At 43.8% G+C, this 20,968-nt stretch overlaps 1 protein-coding gene and 1 pseudogene across 6 annotated transcripts in view; one reads left to right on the top strand and one right to left on the bottom strand.

Moving 5' to 3' along the window:
• Positions 1 to 20,968, top strand: part of Sptbn1 (spectrin beta, non-erythrocytic 1) — a 160,411-nt gene that overhangs the window by 52,687 nt on the left and 86,756 nt on the right. Inside the window, exon 1 of one of the 6 annotated variants that reach the window (XM_005070339.4) lies at positions 13,196 to 13,599. The exons of 4 other annotated variants lie outside the window; for them this stretch is intronic. In XM_005070339.4, coding sequence (XP_005070396.1) covers positions 13,491 to 13,599 — 109 coding nt within the window. In that variant the 5' untranslated portion in view covers positions 13,196 to 13,490. Of the gene's footprint in view, positions 1 to 13,195; positions 13,600 to 20,968 lie in introns of those variants that run through there. One more of the 6 variants, XM_013113589.3, reaches the window with a different exon arrangement.
• On the bottom strand, positions 2,576 to 2,981 carry LOC101843584 (annotated as a pseudogene).

The raw sequence follows: 20,968 nt of genomic DNA, 5'->3' as shown, positions 1-20,968 counted from the left end.
ATCTCAGCCCATGACTTTGTTTTTTAGTGAAAAACAAAACAAAACAAAACACTGTGGCCTACATATTTAGCTCTCTGCTTAGATTTGCATGTTGTACTTACAGTGGCCTGCATGCTTCTAAATTGCAGAGAAAATGATTTAAGAAGGAAGTACAGCAGAATGCTTTAAACTTTTGCTACATTGATTTTTCTCCCTTTCTCCCAACCAAATAAATGAGGTTGGAGGGAGAGGGACAGAGGGACATACTAAGTATAGAAAAATCCCACTCAAACAGGCTCACTCTTGCTGGAACATGCTGGCCCTTGGTGGGGTAATTTAGCTTTAGTATGTATTTCTCTTTGTTGAGATTGTTGTAGCTTGGCATCAGAGGATGATAAAAAATATGGACAGGTTTCCAGGAGAATTATTTGTAATACTTAAAATTTGTGGATTGAGTTTATCGTGGAGAACATTGTAGAATAATGCTATAGTATTTCTTTGTATAATGCTTTAGTATTGCTTTGATAGGAGGCATTATCCTTAATTTACATATTCTAATTGAGATTTTCTGCATCAGGTACTTACTTGCCCCAGCATATGTTTCTGGTCATATAAATCAGGTGGATTGAGTCGGGTGTTGGTGGCGCACGCCTTTAATGCCAGCACTGGGGAGGCAGAGGCAGGTGGATCTCTGTGAGTTCAAGACCAGCCTGGTCTACAGAGGGAGTTCCAGGATAGCCTCCAAAGCCACAGATAAACCCTGTCTCAGAAAAAAAAATCTGGTGGATTGAAAGTCTGGGAAGTCTTTGACTTGCCTTTCACAGCCCTCTTGTAATTGCCTTTGTCAGGGTTAATATTCTGTAGATATCCCAGTAGCCTTTCATTCCTGAGGGTAAACCTTGCACCTCTCCACACAATTACTTCATTTCACAGACTTGTGAGAAGGACCCTGAGATAGCTGGTGTACCTCATCCATGTCCTCTGTGGTGGTTGACATTACAAACCCTTTCTGAGGAGCTTTACAGGAAGTCTGTGAGTGAGAAGCCTGTGCTTTACAGTGTGTTTCTTTTGTATTTGACTGTCAAACACAGGAGCAAGACCAGTCTATAGGGGCAGGGGTCCTAAAAAACAGCAGACATTTATTATACCAAGCAGTAATGAACTAGAAGCTTTGGAGGGCCCTGTGTAGGCGTAAAGGGTTTACCTAGCATGGTCAATGTCCCAAGTATTAAATATCAGCACTGAAAATGATATAGTGGCATGAGATAACCTAAGGAGTTAGCAAGATGACATTGTTTTGTTACCAAGGTGAATTTTGGCCTCTTTTCTAGTGGTTTCTATGTAACTGGCAAGGAGTGGGTTGCCTGATGGTAGATGATGGTAGCAACCTTTGTCCTGCATGGGGGGAGGGGATGAAATAAAAAAATGATCTGTGAGTCTTATTCAAATCACGTGAAAATTTTTCTTGCTGATGTTTTGTTTGATGAGTCATAAATGCAGGCTGTTGTAAAATGTCATTAACAAGAACTGGTTTAACTAATTATAATCACTCGAAATTACTGAACTCTTTCCTATATAATGATTTTTGCCATTTGCTGCTCCATAATCGTCAATAGACCAACTACAAGTGTGATTTTTTTGATCAGTAAGAATCATGCACCTTTAATACCTAAAATTATTTCTAATAGCAAATTCTGTAGGAACCCACTTAGATGGGATATTGGCATTCTTTACCTGGGGGGACTAGTCGTAGTCTTTCAGAGAAGTTGATGATGAGGTGTTAGAAAAGCCTCAGAGTAAGGAAAACTAACTGAACATCTGCCAAGGCAATCCCGTGCACACACAAGCTTTCCTGTTTATGCACACACACTGTGAAACAAATACATGTTTGCTTCAGTATGATGGGTTTGCTACTGTGTCTGAAATATCGGTTGAGTTTTGGATATCAGTCTCAGAGACACTGAGTAGAAAATAAAGATTTTGAACAATTTAATGAAGGTTGGCGTTGTAAACAAGCTCACAAGCCCTGACCCTAGTTATGACTAATGAGTGGCAGTTACTCCGCAGCACTCCACGCAAGTGTGAGGCTTGGAAGTACTTTGGAGTCAATAACTAATTTATGAGGCCTTTGTTATAAAAATGAGATTTGGCAGGATTCCTAGTCAAGTTCTTATTTCTTAAGGTTGGAAAACAAGACTTGGAGGGATCGGCTGACAGCTTTGAGAACACAGGTGAAATGCAGGTGACTCTAGATCTGCTGCTGACAGTGTGTTTCCCCTCTGTCTTTGTTGAAACTTTATTTTCAATTGTGTTTAGAACTAGTAACCAAAAGTGTACCCCTTCATTAGTATTAACCGCATGCACAGTGTTGTGTAACAGATGTCTGGCCCATTTTAATCTTGTAAAAATGAGGGACAACTAGACAGTCACTCTCCATTCCCCTCTGCCCAGCTCCAGGCACCCTCCATCTTCCTGTCTGTTGCCGTGAGTTGAACTTCTGCTTCATGTAAGTGGAATGGTACTTTTCCAGTTTTTTTAATATTAAAATCCTAGGGTGTTTATTACAAAGGTGAACCCTGATCTTCTTGAAATAGGCTTATTGGTAGGATTTGCAGTGTCAAGCACAGGCACCAAGACCTCTGAACTTTCTGGATTCACAGCGACAGGGGTCACCTACAAGCAGGGGCCAATCATACTGAGTGAGGATATTTTCAGTCTCCTTCTTAGAGGCCTTATCCATATACTGTTGGCAATAAAACACCAGGGCTTTGGAGACAACTGCCAGATAGTATAAATTTGGTCCATATGACCACCACCCTTCGCATGGACTCCAGCAAATTGCTCCTTGCCCAGAAGCAGAATGGGCTCCAGTTAACTTGTACTGTGGTGTGTGCAGCTCCATCATCCCCAGGGGATGTCTGTTCACTGCAGTGCAGTACAGCTGTGGCTGTCTTCTTGCATCTGAAGACATGCACAGGTTGCAGTGTACCCTGAGATGGCATAGCTGCAAGTATGAACACAAGCCTATTTTCCTAGTTTTGGCTGCCTTTTACATAATACCTTCAAGGTTCATCCATGTTGTAGCTTGTGACAGGATTTCTGTTTTTAAATCAGAAGAATAATCTAGTGTATGTATGTGTGTACCTCATTCTCTTTTCTTTTTGTTGTGTATGAATTCTAATGTTTGTGAGTACCCACACGTGTACATGTTTATGGAGGACAGAGTGTTATTCTTCAGGTGCTGCTCACCTTTTTTGAGACAAGGCCTCTCTCACTGGTAGGGAACTTGGCAACTAGTCTGGTAGGGATCTGCTTGCGCCCATCTCCCCAGTGCTAGAATTTCAAGTACACACCACCACAGCTTTGCTTTTTAATGTAAATTAATGAGGTCTCCATGCTTACCTGGTAACTGCATTCATATTCTTCTGTTGTCTCCATATTGGGTTTGCTCCCACTTCTTGACCACTTTGTCAAATGTTGCAATGACAGGGAGGTATAAATAATACTTCAAAGACATTGCTTTCTTGCCCAGACATGGGATTTCTATACCACATGGTGGTTCTAGTTTTAGGCTTTGAAGAATCTCATATTGTTTTCATGTGCTGGGATCATTTACCTGCTTCTACTAGTTTAAAAAAGTTCCAGGTTCCTGCAAATCCTTTACTGGAGCTTTTATAAGATGATTTGAGGCTGGCTGTGGTGGCACAGGCCTTTAATCCTAGCACTCAAGATGCAGAGACAGGTAAATCTCTGACTTTAAGGCCAGCCTGGTCTACAGAGAAAGTTCCAGGACAGCCAGAGCTACACAGAGAAACCCTGTTTCAAAAAAAGAAAGAGGAGGAGGAGGAGAAAGGGGAGGAGGAGGAATGGAGACTAGGTATGAGCTATAATGAAAGGCTGGGATGCAACTCAGTGCTCTCTTAGCATGCCCAGAGCCATAAGTTGGAGCCCAGTGTCATGCAGACTAGAAATGACTGCTCACTCCTGTAATCTTAGCTCTCAGAGGTAGGAACAGGAAGATCAGAATTCTACATCATCCTCACTACAGAGTGAACTTGAGGCTAGCCTGGGCTACTTGAGACCCTGTCAGTAAAGAAATGGATGAATAAAATAGAAAAGGCATTGTTATGGTTTCAAATCATGTTTCCTGAGTAGATGGTAATTTAAAAAAATGATAAACTCACTCAGGACTTCCTAAGAACAATACAGGCAAGGTCAGGTCAATACAGAAAACCCATCAAAGGGGTCTTTGAAAAGTTGAGTCTGTTAGAGACCCATGTTCCTCAGTTAGGCCAAGAGGATGTCCTAGAGGATGGGATGGGAACAGCCAGTGCTTCAGCTCTTTGAGTTAGTTCAAGTTCAGCATGAAGGGACGAAAAAATTGTGAGCTGGCTGGCTGGGTGGTGCTGTTGGATCCTGGAAGGTGATGGGAGAGGGCACTGTGGTGAGCTTTCTGGTATCTTAGGTCCTGGACCTATTTGCTGATGGATTCCTGTGAGAAGTCTCTGCCCCTTCCTCTGTCAACTTTCTGTACTTTCCTGTTTACCCTGGGCATGTTGAAGAGGCAACAGGAACCAGGAGGCCTGCTTCCCAACCTTTAGTATACCAGTAGCTTATTCTGTATCTTGGCATTCAGCTTGGAACCTTGTTTGTTTCTATAATGTATATAGAAGATGGCTTAAATGGGTGGGTTTTGAAAGGGATTTCTGACACCTGAGGAGTCTTGTCATCTTATCAATGTGAAGGGCTGAGGTGTGGACCAGCTGGCGTGTTACTCAGAGTAGAGCAGGCTCTGCAATGTATCCTGTAGGGCTAGCTGAGACCTGCATGGAACACAGGTAGAGCAGGCTCTGCAGTGTGCCTATGAGGTTATCTCCACCACAGAACCTTTGCCCTTGTCCCTGTTGCAGCTTCTGAAAGAGCTACATGCTTCTGAGTAGTTGCTTAGGTGTACCAAAGCAGCTTAAGATATATTTCTGAGAACACAGTATCTAGGAGACCTGAGAGTCTTCTCTTTCAGACCTCTTGATTTTAGGAACAGTATTGAACAAGCTAAGGGTCCAGCTCATGGTGACACAGCCAGTGTCAGAAGCTCAAAGTACAGCCATGTTTTCCTCTTCGTGAATCTTAGAACTGGTGCACTGTCTTTATTTTAACTATGTAGACACAAGAGATAAAGAATGGTCTAAGACTGTGGTAGGTGACAGAAGGGAGGCTGGCATGTCTTCTGGTGTAGGCTCTTGAGAAGGATGGAGCCAGTATCACAGCTGCTGTGATCTAGGAGGCCTTTCTGGAGGAGGATCTGTAGATTATCCATCTACAGATGATAGTATTGAGCTTTTCCTGAAGGGTCATTAGATTACAGACTGAGAGGAGAAGGAGCGCTGGGGGCAGACTTGGAAAGTTTGGGAAGGTTGTGGATACAGCCTGCAAAAGAGCAGGCTGTAGTTGGTGCTTTTCCCCTGTGACCCCAAGAGTCCTGACTAGGGAGGGAGCTTGTTTGAGGACACCACTTTCTTCCTACTCATTTACTTAGGCACCTATCCTCTTTCAAGTAAAAATCATGTGTACTGAAAATTACCAACAGGAAATTACATTGCTTAAAATAGGAGAAAATAGTAAAGGATTGCAATATTTTCTAGAGGCGGTATCAGAGGTACCTAATTGTATTAAAACTTGGAGCCTGACTCCCACCAAATAGGCAGCTGGCATGCCTTGCTGCTCCCGAGTGACAGGGCCATCCATGAATTATTTAGAGTCTGGACTCAGTGAATGTCTGCCTAGTAAAGTCCTGTGGGCAGGAGGCTGTGCTATCACACTGAGAAATCATCAGACAGTCGAGTGGAGGAAGAAATGACTGCATCCTAAAGGTATTGCACTTGCTAGCATGCCAGGGCTACACATGTTCCCTGTCCTTGCAACTGGGTCTGTTTTCAAAGAGCAAGAGATAATACTTCCTATATGTAGTTAATAAGTAGAAACCCACATTCTTATATTAGCATGACACATATTGACAGATTTGGTTAGGAACAACATTAAAATAGCATAGAATCATAGAGCACATATGTGGAAAAAACACTCAGATTTCCAAGCAAAGAGGAAACTCAGGGGTAGATCCATTTGAAACTATGCTTACTGTAGCTACTATCACTGTCTCTGTTGCTGACCTGTCACTGGTCCCAAACTTATTTCCCCAAGTGTGCCTACCTGCAGAGGGGATGCACGGGTATGGCCTGGGGAGGGCTGCTGGGATGGGTTAACTTTGGCTCTCTGTAGACAAGGTGATGTAGGCCTGTTTTGATGTTAAGACCTGTGTGCCTGTCACACTCTGTTCTTTCTCCCACCCTTCCAGCACCTGTTCAGTGTGGTTCCTTTACTTTCTCTTTGCAGTCTCTGGAAAAGTAAAAGTGGCTGTGAATATCTAAGGACAGGGTCAGAACACTTATGCCACGAAGAACAGATTTATATACCCCTTTCTCATTTGCTTTCAAGATTTGCTACCCAGGAACAGTGTGTTCTCCTGCTCCGTAAGCCCTTCCTAAAACTTGACCCCCATAGCTCTGAACACAATTGTGGATCAGCCTTTCCCCTTCTGTGTTATAGCTCAAAAGAAAACCAAAAATCCTGGGCAAGAGCAGACCTGGCCCTCTCACATTCCTCAGATACTCTGTCCCTTTACAGAGTACCTGTAGGGAAGGGGCCCAGGTCTCACCAACTGGTAATATATTCACTAGCTTAGCAACACCTGTTTACCAAAGGTGGGGCCTCTGCACACCGGTGGTTTTTGCCCATATAAGGAAGGTTTGCCTGTGTAATAACAGATGACATGGATAGGTTTTGTTGTGGTAGAAGGCCCAGTAGAAGACTACATTCCTTTCCCAGCACCTCAGGTGTTTGTTACTGGTGTAGCTTACTGCTTTGCTTTGTGGTAGTGAGAGGTCAATTCTAATTTGACCAGCAGAACAAGATAGACTGACAGAGGGAGAAGACGGATTGAATTAGGTTTGCTGTGCCTGGTTTTTCAGATTATGTTGCATGGCTAGATGATTTTGATTATGTGTGTGTATGAAGGAGATGGGAGGAATTATGGGAGAATGAGAATAGTCCAAACCTCCAAGGAATAAGAGCTAGTAATTGGTACCAATGGAAAAATATCTTCAACTTTTCTTTCAGTTTTACTTGTAGTTATAGTAACTTCAGAAGTACAAATATGACAGCCTGACCCCAAAGAAGCATTGGCCTTTGTAGAAACGTGGGCCTTTTGTAACTTGCTGTACAGTCTGGATGGTGTTCATGCTTTGCAAGCTACTGTTTTGTAATAGTAAAGCAAGTGTGTGTGTGTATGTGTGCGTGCGTATGTTGAGGTCAGGTGACAACTTAATGGTGAGGGGTGTTTGGTTGTCTCTTTCTCAAGTCATCAGGCTGTCCCTCACTTTTACCTGCTGAGTTTATCTTGCCTGGCCCTAAAAGAAGATTTTGAATATGGTTTTCCTAATGGGGGAGTTAAGCAGAAGGGAATGGGCTGTGTGACTACTCGGTGGATTAGTCAGGCCAGAGACATAAGGCAATAAGAGCTGGTGTGAGGCTGAAAGGCAGAGCAGAATCTCAGGGTGTAGATGCAGTGGTGTGACTTGGGCCTGACCCACACACTAATGAAAGGATTTTAGTCAGTGTTCCTGTTCACTGAAAGGATATGCTTCAGGGACACTGACTATCTACCACCGGGGCTTGATAGGAATGAAGAATGAAAAACACCTGGGAGTTGTGATTCACAGTGTAATCCTAGCACTCAGGAGGCTGAAGCAGGATGACTGAGTTCCAGGCTACAGAGTGCAACCCTGCCTTAAAGAAAAAGAAAAAACTTGAAAGGAAAATCTGGAAAGGGAAGTGTGAAGCATCAAAGAATTCAGCAAAATGAGGTTTGTGTGAACCTCATTGTCCTGCTCCCACATTCAGCTCGGGGTTGTTTTCCTCCATCCTGGGATTGGTTGTGTACACCTTAGCATTTAACCATCCTCTCCTCGGACATTTCCAGTCTTGTTATTGTTTGGACTTTCAGGAAATGAGCATCCAGAGTTTACCCTTTCAAGTTTGTGTGATGCAGGAAAAGCATTCATCTCTCTACCCCAGGACAGCACAAAGGCTCTCAGAGTGGAGGCTTAATCTCACCCCTTGTGTTCTCATTCACAGCCCACATGCTAAACCCTGTAGAGTCTTGGTGTGCAGGTCCATCAAGTATGAAAAGAGGAACAAAACCAAATAAAACTAAACAAATCCATTCACAACAGAGGTCTCAAAGTAGCAAGTTCGTGTGAACTAGTAAAGAACGTGTCTAGTCCTGGCCTGAAGTCGGTGTTGTGGAGGTTTGTGTGTGGAAGCATATGGCCTTTCAGATTCCCTAAAGAAGCTTAGACACCATTACTTAGTAGACAAACCCTGAGGAAAGGAACATCTGGAGAGTGTACTGGACTTGGTCAGCCTGGTGATGGGACAGTTGGCTCTGCTACACACCAGCTATGCAGCCCTGGGTAAGGAAAGCACTGTGCTGTGTGTAAACTGGAGACAACACTACAGGGTTAGCTACTTGAGAAAACGTATGTGAAACTTTTGTTTTCAATTTTTGAGATAGGGTCACACTATGTCACTTGTCTGGCTTGGAAGTCTGTGTAGACCAGCATGGTCTCAGACTCACAGAAACCCACCTCTTCTGTTTCCTAAGTGCTAGATTAAAGGTGAACATCACACACTCAGCCCATGAAAACACCTTGTAAGCTACAGTTTGTTGGTGGCTTTATGACTGCCTTAGCTACATTTTATTGATGTTAAAAGACACTGTGACCAAGTTGGTTGGTGGTGGTGCACACTTTAATCCCAGCACTTGGGAGGCAAAGGCAGGCAGGAAGATTTCTGTGAGTTTAAGGCTAGCCTGGTCTACAGAGAGAGTTCTAAGACAGGCTCCAAAGTACACAGAGAAATCCTGTCTCGGAAAAAAACAAAAAAGAGAGAGAGAGGGAGAGGGAGGGAGGGAGGGAGGGGGGGATAACTGAAATACTGAAATGGCTTGGGCTTTTGAAACATCAAAGCCAACCTTCAGTGTCACATTCCCTCCAACATGGCCATACCCCACAAACCTTCCCAAACATTTCTACCAGCTGGGGACCAGGTGTTTCAATCTATGAGCCTATGGAGGTGTTCTCATGTAAACCACAAGGATCATTCATTGTATGTGAAGACTGGTAATTGAGACTAAAGTTATAACTGAAACCCAAACTTGGGCACTCATGTCACAGATGAATACTTTTAGGGTATACAGAAAATTTTATTACTATAGATTCCAACCTGTTTGGTTTATGGATAAGGACTATTAGGCCCCAAGAAAGTTAGAAGCTGATGCACAAAATTATGTTTCTTGGTGGCGCTTGGATGTTAGGATGAGCCTGTGCACTAAATGCCCTTCTACTATGCTCTGATGCTTCTAATTGCTTCTGTGTACACATCACTACCCAAGCATAGTTATAACTTTTATCACAGATGCAGCCTATGGGGGACTTGAATTGTTTTGTTCCTGTAGCTGCTTTGCCAGTCATAGCTGTCTGTATTTACTTTGGAATCTGACTGCAGAAGACAGACACATCCCTTTATCAGAATTGCCTCCCTGAAAAAAAATTAGATCAACTAAAATTGCACAATCTAGTACTACAGAAAGATGAACAAGGATTCTGAACACTCCTCTTGAATGTTCCATATTTTCCTGCATTAGTTAGGGTCTTGGAGCTTATACTTCTGAGATCGCTATAGATAAAACTGTGGGCTAGACCCAGGCCTTTTGCTCCATTCAGGTAAGACAGAGTTTCCTTAAATTCTTTTCCTCTTCAAGCATCACCCCTGACAAAGGTGTGCCCTCACTTGGATAAGACTGAGGGCTCCACCCTTGAGCCATTTTCTTAACTGCCTCTTCCTACCTGTGCCAACTCAGGCTAGCTGAAGCTTTTACAGATACCAGGCTCGCCTGGCTCTCTGACGTCATTTACAAGTCTGTGTCACCTTCTTTTTATGTCTTCAGGTCACCAGGCACTTGCAGTTTTGACCCCTTGGTCTAAGCTACCCCTGGCTTACTGTCTAGCTTATTTCCCAGTCCCTTTGGCAGTATGTGATGCTGTCCTTCTCCTTTACTGCTTGGGCATCTCCCTTTATTATATTTTCATTCTGTGTATTCACTGGTGCTTTTCTTTTCAGTTTTGGCTGTGTTGCGGGTGGATTGCAGTACCTCTGAGCTATAGTGACAACTGCCCACTGTTTTCTTCTTCCCAGATCCCTGCCTTCCTAGATGCAGCCCCGGAAATCAGCTGTCCCTCTGTGCTCCAGAGTTTATCTTCAGCCTTGACCTCTTACTTCTCCATCCCCAACCACTGTGGACATAACACCTGGCGCTGTTGCACGTGACTCAGAATTGTCCTGAAAGAAGGGAATGTTCGTCATTCTTTCTTTATACCCCCAGCCAGCTCAAATGCCAATCTTTCTTGGCTGTCCTTTGAACTTCCCACATTTGATTCATTACCAAAGTTACGAAGGTGAACTCTTACATCAGTCCATTCCTTTTTAATCCTATTGCCACACCCTAGTAGGTCTTTTGACCTGGACAGTTGCAGCAATCACGCAGGTGTCTTGTTGCCTTCGGTCTCTCTTATTTGCCAAGTTAATCACTGCTGGAGCCCAGGGCAGACCCTGGTCTCTGGCTCAAAATTCTCCAAGCCCATGCTTGATTCTAGCTTGTTTTCATGCTTCTCTCCCTAGCTGACAGCTCTGTGTGCTCCAGCTAGCCAGTCACATCACCTGTCCCAATCCTCTGGCAGTTGCATAAGGAAGCTTTCTTTTCTCCAGGGTACTGCGTACCTAGCTGTGTTCCAGGGACAAGTCCAGATGCTGTTTCCTGGGGCTCCTCCCACTGACCTTTCCTAACTAAGCGTGACTTCCTTCTTCTCTGAACTCCTCATGTATTCTTTAATATTTGACTATTTGCCTGTAATCTGTCCCACTCTCTTTGTCTAGCAACTTTCCCAGCTATCTTTGAATCATCTGAAAAAAACAGTGTGTGCCTTGAACATACTGATTGTTATAAATGCAGCCCAGCTGAGATACAGAGTGGTCAGGTGGGCCTGCTGAGGTGTGTCCTATCCCACCAAATGGATGCTTCTGTGGGTTACTAAACCCTTCCACAGCCTGAAGACTTTTCTTTCTGCTACTTGGATGCATCATTCTGTGTGGTTTAGCTCAGCACTTTAGGACTGAGTGTGGCTATATGACTCTTTGCCTTTCCATTGCCCTTCATGTGACCTGGCTGATGAGAAAGTCATGTGATGAACTTCCCCATACCAGAGAGCTTAAAAGGATGATAACCCAACGCTCACTCACATGTTCTTCCCTAAGTGGCTTAAAAAATGCCATCAGCTGGCAGATTATAATCTCATATTCTGTGCTATCAATGGACAGAGACTGACTCATATCATTGGCATATTAACAATGAGGTGGGGTCTGTTAAAAGATCCCCTTTGGAGTAAACCCCGTTATACTTTGTAGTCCTGATGTGATGGGAAAGAGGTGAGGAGATGTGAGCTTTGAAAAATATGCTGAATTTTGAAGAGTATGGGTACTTTCACACCCAGTCCTAGTAGCTTTGTAGAGATAGGTATTATTTCTCAGTATTAACAGCTGAGGTTGAGAGTCCAGGATTTCCTATAAGACCATGGGGTAATGAAGAAGCTTGGCTGTCTCTGAAGTTAGGTTTTGAGCATCTTCGACCAAGAGTGCCTTCCAAGACCTAGAATTTTGCTGTCTTGTCTAGCTTCAGTTTCCATTGGCAGAAATGGGATGATTTTAGAATATGTTCTACATCTTGACTATTAAAAATGTCTTTTGGTTGGACCTGCCTTGGGAGCCCAAAATTGACAGTGTAGATATATTAAAAACATACTTTGTGCTAAAAGGAGTTGGGACTGTTCAGAAGTGGGTGGTTAGCTGGGTTTGGCCTTATCTCTAGTCCTGGTCAGGGTGCAGCATCTTTAGAACTAAGGCAAGGCTGGGGCTGCCTCTTCTTTGCACACTGGTGTCGTTTAGGAAGGAAATTTTGAATTAGGACTTTGCAGGGTAATGCTGGCTGGTCTGGAATTTATCAGCAGACCAGGTTAGCTTAACTTGTAATCCACGTTCCTGTCTCCACAAACCTGAGAATTACTACGCTGAAATTACCTTGTGTAGAGTGCTACAGGCAGGGTTTCAAGCTGGAAATGCCAAGTTTATCATTATCTGCAAGTTGTAGTGAGGATAGGACCACAGCCAATTATTTCCCATGAATACATTTTGATCGTTTTATTTCTGCATGGGATTTCTTTTTGGTAGATGTGGGTGACAGAAGCAACTAGGAAGAACCAGACGTTTAGAGGTGTTGGTAAATACATTAAAGTAAAATTTAAAGTGACTGCTGGTCTCTTCCTCAGGAATGTAAAGTCCTCGGGATCAGGGATTCTGGTTAGTGTTTACCTGTGTATCTTCCTCCCACAATGCTTTGCAGTGCGGCGCTCTGATAACCTTCCTAGCTTGTAGTTACTACCTGGGCTCATCACCTCCGGAACAGAGTGCAGTGATGGCAGCTCGTCTGCCGAGGAGATTCTCCAGAGGCCTAGCTCTCCCTTCTGCGGGCTGTGCCCTGCAGGGTGCTCAGACTGAGTTTGTTTGACTTACGGTGGCGCCTGGCTGGGCCGCGCTCGCGGTTGGCGCCCGCACGGTGGCTGCCTGCGCCCAGGTGCACGGCGGCTGGGGCTGCCCGGCCCTGACCGCCTCTGGGCCCTGCGCCCCTTCTCAAGTGAGACTTTTCCGTTAGGCGGGGCCTCTCAGCACAACGTAGTAATTCCTGCAGCTTTGTGGGGCCTGGCCGCGCGGGTCGGGGTCTGCTGGGTCGGCCTGCGTGCGCCCTCCGCGTGATTCGGCCTGCGTTTCCTCCACAACGCTGTTATGCTAATCAGGTGACATCACCGCGCCGCTCACCGCAGCTCCCGATTAAATTACAAACCGGCAGCGGGCGGGCGGGCGGACGGGCGGGAGGGAGGTGTGCGCTGCTCTGCAAGCAGGAACGCAGCGTGCTTAGGGTTGGCCATATTTAAAACATTTCCCAATAGGATCGTGCCTCCCTCCTTCTTCCCTCCTTCCCTCCTTCCTCCTCCCTCCCAGGTAATTTATTCCTAGCTTCCAGGCAAGGGCCACACAAGGAAGGAAATCCACAGGGATTAGATGCCGGGCTGGTAACTCGTCCGGGCTAAGGTGGACTCTGCAGCCAACTTTCTATCAGATCACGCTGCACCCATTTCCGACCGACCGGAATGCGGTTGGCTTGAGGTCCAGCCCTTTTCTCCTGGGCGGGAGCAGAGCCGCGGAAGCTGCTTGGAGTTGGATGGGGGTAGGAGGGGGCCGGAGCGGATTCCTACCGTGCAGCCGGCCTGGACGTTAGGTCGGGCATAATGGAATTGCAGAGGACGTCCAGCATCTCCGGGCCGCTGTCGCCGGCCTACACCGGGCAGGTGCCTTATAACTACAACCAACTGGAAGGGAGATTCAAACAGCTCCAAGGTAAGTCCCCTGCCAAAGGCCGGGCCAGCCTGGGGGTGTTCCGAAAGGATCCTGGTGCTTTCTGAAGCTTTATTTCTTCCATATGGTTGTGACCCCAGTGAAGATAGCAGCCACACGGCCTCAGGTTGGCCGTGAGAACCTCATTGAGGCAGGAAAGGAGGCAGTTGCCTACACTACTCCAGACTCTAGCATAGCCACCATTTGGAGTCTTTTGGTTCTAGGCTCCAGTTGTCAGGTATCCCACTTCCAGCTGTACACACGCATACAGAAGCACACCCTTCGGATTTTAGGAGATTAATGTTAATAGATCCATTAGTATGTATTTGGTTTCCACGCCGCCTCTTGAACTCCCAGCCCCCAGCCTCTTACCTCTGGGAGCACTTAAAGGTGTAAAGTGCATTGATCCTGACCCAGTCCAGTAGAACAATGGCAAAGGGGAGGAGGGAGTGGTCTTTTTGTTCCCGAGTCTTTGGTAAATTATAGTTTTAGTTCTGAAGCCTAGTTTTAACCCTTGATGCATTGTGTTGGGGGAGAGCTTTCCCATCTATCTGGTGGGCTATGTAAGTTACAATAAAAGCCACTTACTGTCATTCCAGGGCTTTGGGTAGGATTACTTGGATCAATTACAGGTACCTTCTGGAGTCTGTGCCAGGCTCAAAAGATCGAATACATCACTATTTCACTGCACACGTTTTTGTGGAGACTGGATCCTGGTAGTGCAGTGGTGTGCTGTGTTTCTGCCTGTAGCCCTGGGCTTTCTCTGACCAACCAGCAGGCTGTGGTCAGTCTCTCGCTGTATGTGAGGGGAAAAAGGTTCCCAGCCAAACACAGATCTTGTGCTTGGAAGCCTTTAGAGTCAGGTAACAGGCAGGAATATCTCTAGTACTGTAAAGAATATTCGAGGACTGTGTGTGTTTCTTATTTTAACTCTGGCCTAAATGTGTTTCCTTCCTGGAGGTAAGAAAGGAAGCAGCTTGTATGTTTTCATTGGGCAGGGGTGATACATTTCATTCATTGGTTTAATTGTCTTGTGAAGCAGTTGACAGCATTGACTTTTTTTTTAATGAGGCAGAACAAGATGTGATTTTAAACATTTGCTAGGTGCTGCTGCATTCCTTCAGCCGCCAACTAAGAGGTAGGTAGGTCATCACTACTAGGGAATCAACTAGGTCTTTGGTTTCATCTCCTTGACTCATTGAAGGTGGAATTTGCTTTTTTTTTTTTTAAAGGGAGCTTGCAAGAAATAGAAAATATATTCACTTTCTAGGTCTTATAGGAACCCTACTCTTCTAAAATCTGAGAAGTTCAGAACACTTCCTTTTCCATTTGGCCTGGCCTGAGGAGAAGCACCTATGGGATTCAGTCAGAAAACCCATCATTAGTCTCTAGCCTGTCCACGCTATGTAGTTTCAAGGAAAAAAATCAAACAGTAGAAAATATGAAAAAGTGTGTGGGATGCACTCCTAGACCCACCCATAACAAAAGGCTGTTATTCTAAAAGGGTTAAGTGTGGTTGTAAACTGCTCTCTGAGCAGGGTGGGGCTTACACACAGGAAATGTCTTAACTGTCCTCTCTGGACAAGGAAACATTTTTTAAAAAATCGCACAAATGGCCTGGATATTTTAGTTCATGTGCTTTTCCTTCAAGGAAATCTCATAAAAAATGGTGTGCATTCAGTTGGGTTGTAAATATGTGTTAGAAATGACCTTTGTCCCCCATTTTAGCTCCAGATAGCTTTATTTTTAAATACTGTGGTTTTGAGTTGCATAAGTTTAATGTTGGTATTTCTGTAACAGAAAGCCACCTGTGTTGAGGAACTAAGAGAGGGTGAATTAGCTTTCAAATAGGGTGGATCATATTAGGATCACTAGCCAGTGACCTAGTGAGAAATAAAACAATGTGTATTAATCCTTAAAGAGTTTTGATAAAAACCTTTCTTTGCTCTTAGTCCCTAGTCTAGTGTTCTGATATTTGTATTTATTGTACGTTGTATTTGATAACAAATATTCCATGTGCTGATTTAATCTTGCACATGCTGAGGAGACTGCCTTCTTACTGGTGAGTATGATCTTTCTGAGTTCTTGTCACCCAGTGTATGATATGTTTTTGCTGTTTTTTTTCTTTTTATGCTCTCTCTATGGATTTATATAGTTAACATCTGTGGCTGGGGAGGCTTTTCATTTCATGGAAGTATGGTATGATATTTTTGCTGGATGTGGTTGATTGGGGTCTGCTCTGTTAGCAGCAGTCTGATAGTAAGAGGGATCTGGTCTGTTTAGATAACATAGTGTGTAGAGATTTATGGGCAGTGAGTACGTGTGGGGGAAAAACATCTGATTGGCTTAAGGAATGATACTGAGAGATACCGGTTTTCTTTTCTTTTCTTTTTTTTTTTTTTTGTTTCTTTTCTCCTTCCTTCCTTTCTCTCTTCCTTTTTAATCACACCTATGTTCATGGTATAAGAGAGGTCAGGATCTTCAATCTCTGAGCTCTAACCTTAACCACCAGTACACAGCTTTCTTTCGTTTTTCCACCTGCCAAATGAAATTATCACTTTCTTCAGGTCAATTGGTGTCTTATAAAATTGGATTCGGTTTGTTGTTGTTTTCTTTTCTAGATAAGGGAGGAAAGTTGCAACAACTGATTCAGCCTCATGCTTAGAAAACTAGTTAACAGAAGTTCAGGATGCCTTCCCTCCAGTTCCACATCTGCCAGCTTAGTCTGCCATGTCACTGTCCCACATGTTTTCTTATGCTTATCGTATAGGAAAAATTACAGACTCCTGTGGCCTTCCTCTGCTAACTGCTTACTGCAGCCAGATTTCTACACAGGCAGCCCCTCCCTCATCTCTAGCCTGGTTTCTTCCTGCTTACTTGCCTTTCATTCCAGAGCACTGATCCATTGGCGTGGCAGTGAGGATGTAGCAAAGCAGAAGCTAGATGAAAGCATCAAAACAAAAGTTGCCTTCTTTGCACCTTGCTCTATAGTCCACACCTTTTGGAAGAAGTGCTTTCTGCAGGTTTTGGCTTGATGAGTTTGCTCTAGAAGGCCTCTTAGTGTGAAGAAGGACAATAATGAATTTCAGAACACAGGAGTATGTGTGTGCATGCCTGTGTGTGTGTGTGTGTGTGTGTGTATGTTTGTGAAGGTTAGAGGACCGCTCTCTGGAGCAGGGTACCTCCTTCAAGCTGTATGTATATCTTGAGCATTGAACTCGTGTGTGTGTGTGTGTGTGTGTGTGTATGTGTGTGTGTGTGTGTGTGTGTGTGTGTGTGTGAAGGTTAGAGGACCGCTCTCTGGAGCAGGATACCTCCTTCAAGCTGTATGTATATCCTGAGCATTAAACTCAGTTCACCAGTCTTGCTCAACAACCTCTTTTACCTACTGAGACATTTTACTCCCCTATCTACTGAACCACCCCTTTTGAGATAGGGACTTACAAGCTGGTCTCAAACTCACTATATAATTCAGTCTGGTCTTAAATTTCTCATCCTCCTGATTTGACTTTTAAAGTTTGGGATTGCAGGTGTCCACCACTATGCCTGGCTATTTTAATTTCTTAACTCTTGAAGAAAGAATAGTGAAGATTTTCAAGTCATGAATCATAAAGAATATTTATTTATTTATTTATTGTCATTTATTTATTTTCTCAAGACAAGGTTTCTCTGTGTAACCCTGCCTGTCCTGGAATTCTGTCTAGACCAGACTGGCCTGGAACTCAGAGATCCATCTGCCTTTGTCTTCTGAGTGCTGGAATTAAAGATGTGTGCCACCACTACTGATCAGAGAAGAATATTTATTCTTTAAGTTTTTAGTAACCCTTTTGGTTTGTTGTGTGACTTAAAATATTTGCTTTACCTCATTTCGCTAGCCTTAGAAAAAGAAAATTACTAAGTCTACATCTGCTTTCTGGGAAGATAGTCTATACCTTAGGCTTTGAAGAGAAATGCTCGCTAATTCCCATTATAATGTGAGAAGAATTGATGACATAATTTTTTTTTTAGATTTATTTTTTGCCTGAATGTTTTACCTGCATGTGTGTACACAACACTGTGCCTTGGATCTTCAAATGTCAGATCCCCTGGAACTGGAGTTGGAAATGGCTGTGAGCCTCTATGTGGGGGATAGAACCTGGTCCTCTATAAGAGCAGCCAGTGCTCTGAGCCAGCTCTCCAAACCTAAATGTTTACTTTTATCTTGTGTGTTTGAGTGTGTTTCCCTGTGTGTGCAAATGCACGTGGCCCACGTGTGTGAAATGCCTGTGTAAATAGAGAGTGTTAGACCTAGTGGAGCAAGAGTTGCAAACAGTTGTTAAAAGTCATGTGGGCGCCGGGGCCCCTCCCTGATCCTCCACGAAAGCCATCTCCAGCAGCAGATGAGTTTTTCTTTTTGGTAAGGGGGTTCAGGGGTTCAGTTATATGAAAATTTTTTAGGGATTGTATGAAGCACAATATATTGTATTTTGGGGCAAATCATCAAATCAAACTAAACCTTTCACCAGTTTCATCTTAGAATTAAATCCTAATAGATTTGTGATTCCACCCTGTTTTTGAGTGGTGTGCTTATTGTAATTATTGTCATAACACTTAATTTTAATGTATATCATCATGCTTAATGGTCTTTTTTAAAGTATTCAGCATGAGAGCTTCTACTTAGATGTGTATTTCCTTAGTAAAAGTAATCCTGTGGGGCAGATATTCACTTGCTTTTTAAAAGACACAGTAATTGTCTTTAGATCCGTCATTATGAGGCTAGATCTCCAGAATTCAGGTTTCTGACTCCAAATTTGGCAACCTTCCTATAGTGCCACCAATGTATGTGCTAAGTGTGGGCAGTCAGTGTGTACTGCTCAGATTTCAGTTTGGGTAACCAAGGGAGGACCAGGCTTCAGTCCTTAAATGCAGTGCTTAGGAAGACTGCCCACAGGACTCGGTTATGTAGAGAAGGGAGGCAGTGGGTGTCTGGGGGTGGGGTGGGGGCAGAGTGCAGCAAGGAGACTATGGGCTTCTGCTTTAGGGAAAGCTGGGGAACATCTGGAAGACTGTTCCACACTGCTGCCTCCTGCCGCATCTCATGCCTAGGAATGTCTGCTCTCCGTTCAGGTGCTTCTTTGTCTCTTCATGGCTTTCTAAAGTGCCCTGCCCCTTCCTGAAAAGTAGGAAGTAAGAGCTGGCCCTGCCAAACCTTAGGATTTGATTTCATTAGAATGTACTTCAGAGTATCGTCCCTCTCTAGTGCCTGATGCTGCACTCAGCAGAACTTGAAGCCTGCCTTTTTTCCACTGTGCAGGGCCTCCACTTGGTTCCTTCCACGGGGGTCACCTCTTAAGCCAGGTCATTATTTAGAAGTTTGGGTCAGGTAAGTCTTACTCTATCTAGGCTTCCCCAAAGAGAGTGAAAGTCAAAACCCCTGTTTGGTTTCCTTCCCTAAAATGTAAATTCATAGCATTGGTCACTCTGCTGTGATTTTCACACATTGTTGCTGCAGCTTTAGTGCATTGTTCTTTGGTTTCCTATATCTAGGAGCCAAACACCAGGCTGGGTCCCATCATAGACCCACCAGTTATACAGAGAAGCTAGAGCATGAGTAACAACATGTCTTGTTAACTTGTTGGAAATATAAATTCTCAGGTCTTTAGTTATGTGAATCTGGAATTCTGTGATGCATCCCAACAATAAGTATTTTTAAATAGCTTGCCAGGTACTCTTTGTACACTCCTAGAGTTGCTTCCATGTAGGGACAGGCATAAAAACTGGGTTTCTTACTGAGAAATGGAACTTGGGGGCAATATATTTAGAATAAAGTTGTATAATGAGGAAAAAGGCATTTAGCTAGTCAGGAGTGGGCTCTGCCCTGCTTTATTTAAGGAGGCCACTTAACTGTGAGCCTGCATCAATCCATCTCCCTTATGGGGTCACTTACTGCATTCTTCCACAGAGTGAGCTCAAGATAATAGGATGTCTCTGCTCTGAGGATGTTCCTAATAAATAACCTGTTAGATTTAACCTCCAGAATAAAAACCCTGGCATTTGCAAAGATGGTAGGTGGAACCTGGCCTAGTAAGATCTGGGTTTCACCCCCTCTCAGAGTAGCCTCCAGGGATCACTTTACCAGGGTGGTGTAGAAAGCAAGTGCCAAACTCTTTCAGGCTCCCCTAGAAACATACAGGTACTATCAAAAGTACAAGATTTGGCTATTGTTTCCACTATTATATTTCCCTTTAAAGAAAAGCAACAGCTAAAAACCAGAAAGAAAATTTAAATGTGCAAATGGACTGTAAGAATTCCAGTGTTGGGGCTCAGTAGTTAAGAGCACTTCCAGATGGATCCAGGTTCAATCCCAGCAACTATATAGCAGCCCACAATTCTCTGTAACTCCAGTTCCAGGGGATCTGATGGCAGTGCACATAAAATAAAATAAAAGCTAACTAAATTATTTTAAAGAGAAGAATTCCAGTGTTGCTCTGACCTGAGGAGTTGCTCAGGTTTTGGCTTTTACCTTTGCAGCCCTAAATCCATCATGTTGGAATTACACTTTATCCACCCAGACCAGATTGAAAAAGCCAGCGATTCTCAGATTCTGCTACTTTTTCCTCCACAACAGCTTCATAATTGACCCTGAGTCCAGCTATGAAAAAATAAAAATCAAAAGTGAAAAACTAAAAATTTAACAGTGCCACTTGAAAGCTTAATAGGTTAGTATGGGTTACTTTAAATAAAAGCAAGAAGGATCCTAATTAGGAAAAAAAGGTAAAGTAAAACTGACTTTAAAATGCAGCACTTATTTTCTTGTTTCTTATTATTAACACATATTCACTGGTGACATACTTTTCTCTGAGCTTTGGTCTTCTGGTTGGAAAATGTGTAGGTAAAGGCACAACCTGAGCTGACCAACAAATCTGCAGCTCTAGATCCTAGAGTGCAGAGTAAGAAGGGGGGGGGGTGTTGAGCCACTGCATCTCACTGGGGTTTTGTTTGTCTTAAATTGAAAGATAGTTATTGACTCCTGAACACAATCCTTGTGTTGAAAAGTCGATCATAAGAGGAGGCAGGCAGCCAGTTGTCAGTGCGTTTGTTGGGGTGCCAAGTCTAGAAACTACGCAGCTTCTTTGGAGTTTGGATTACAAGGCAGTTGGAACCTTGGAGAACTTTGCTGTGGGACACTGTATATGATTTACCGTTTTCTAGAAATGCAGCTGCTCAGGCCCACACCAGACTCGCTGGCTTAGAACCTATCTTAACACTAGCCACTCACTCTGTTGTGCTCTTCTCTTAACACTAGCCACTCTCTGTTGTGCTCTTCTAACATGCTTAACATATAACACCGGTATTACTATGTCCTCAGAATAAATGAAAATGAAATAGTTAC

Source organism: Mesocricetus auratus, unplaced genomic scaffold, assembly GCF_017639785.1.
Source record: "Mesocricetus auratus isolate SY011 unplaced genomic scaffold, BCM_Maur_2.0 Super-Scaffold_100029, whole genome shotgun sequence".
In the NCBI taxonomy this organism is placed as follows: domain Eukaryota; kingdom Metazoa; phylum Chordata; class Mammalia; order Rodentia; family Cricetidae; genus Mesocricetus; species Mesocricetus auratus.
Note: the sequence above shows the minus strand (reverse complement) of the source record. Positions and strands in the feature narration are given on the sequence as shown.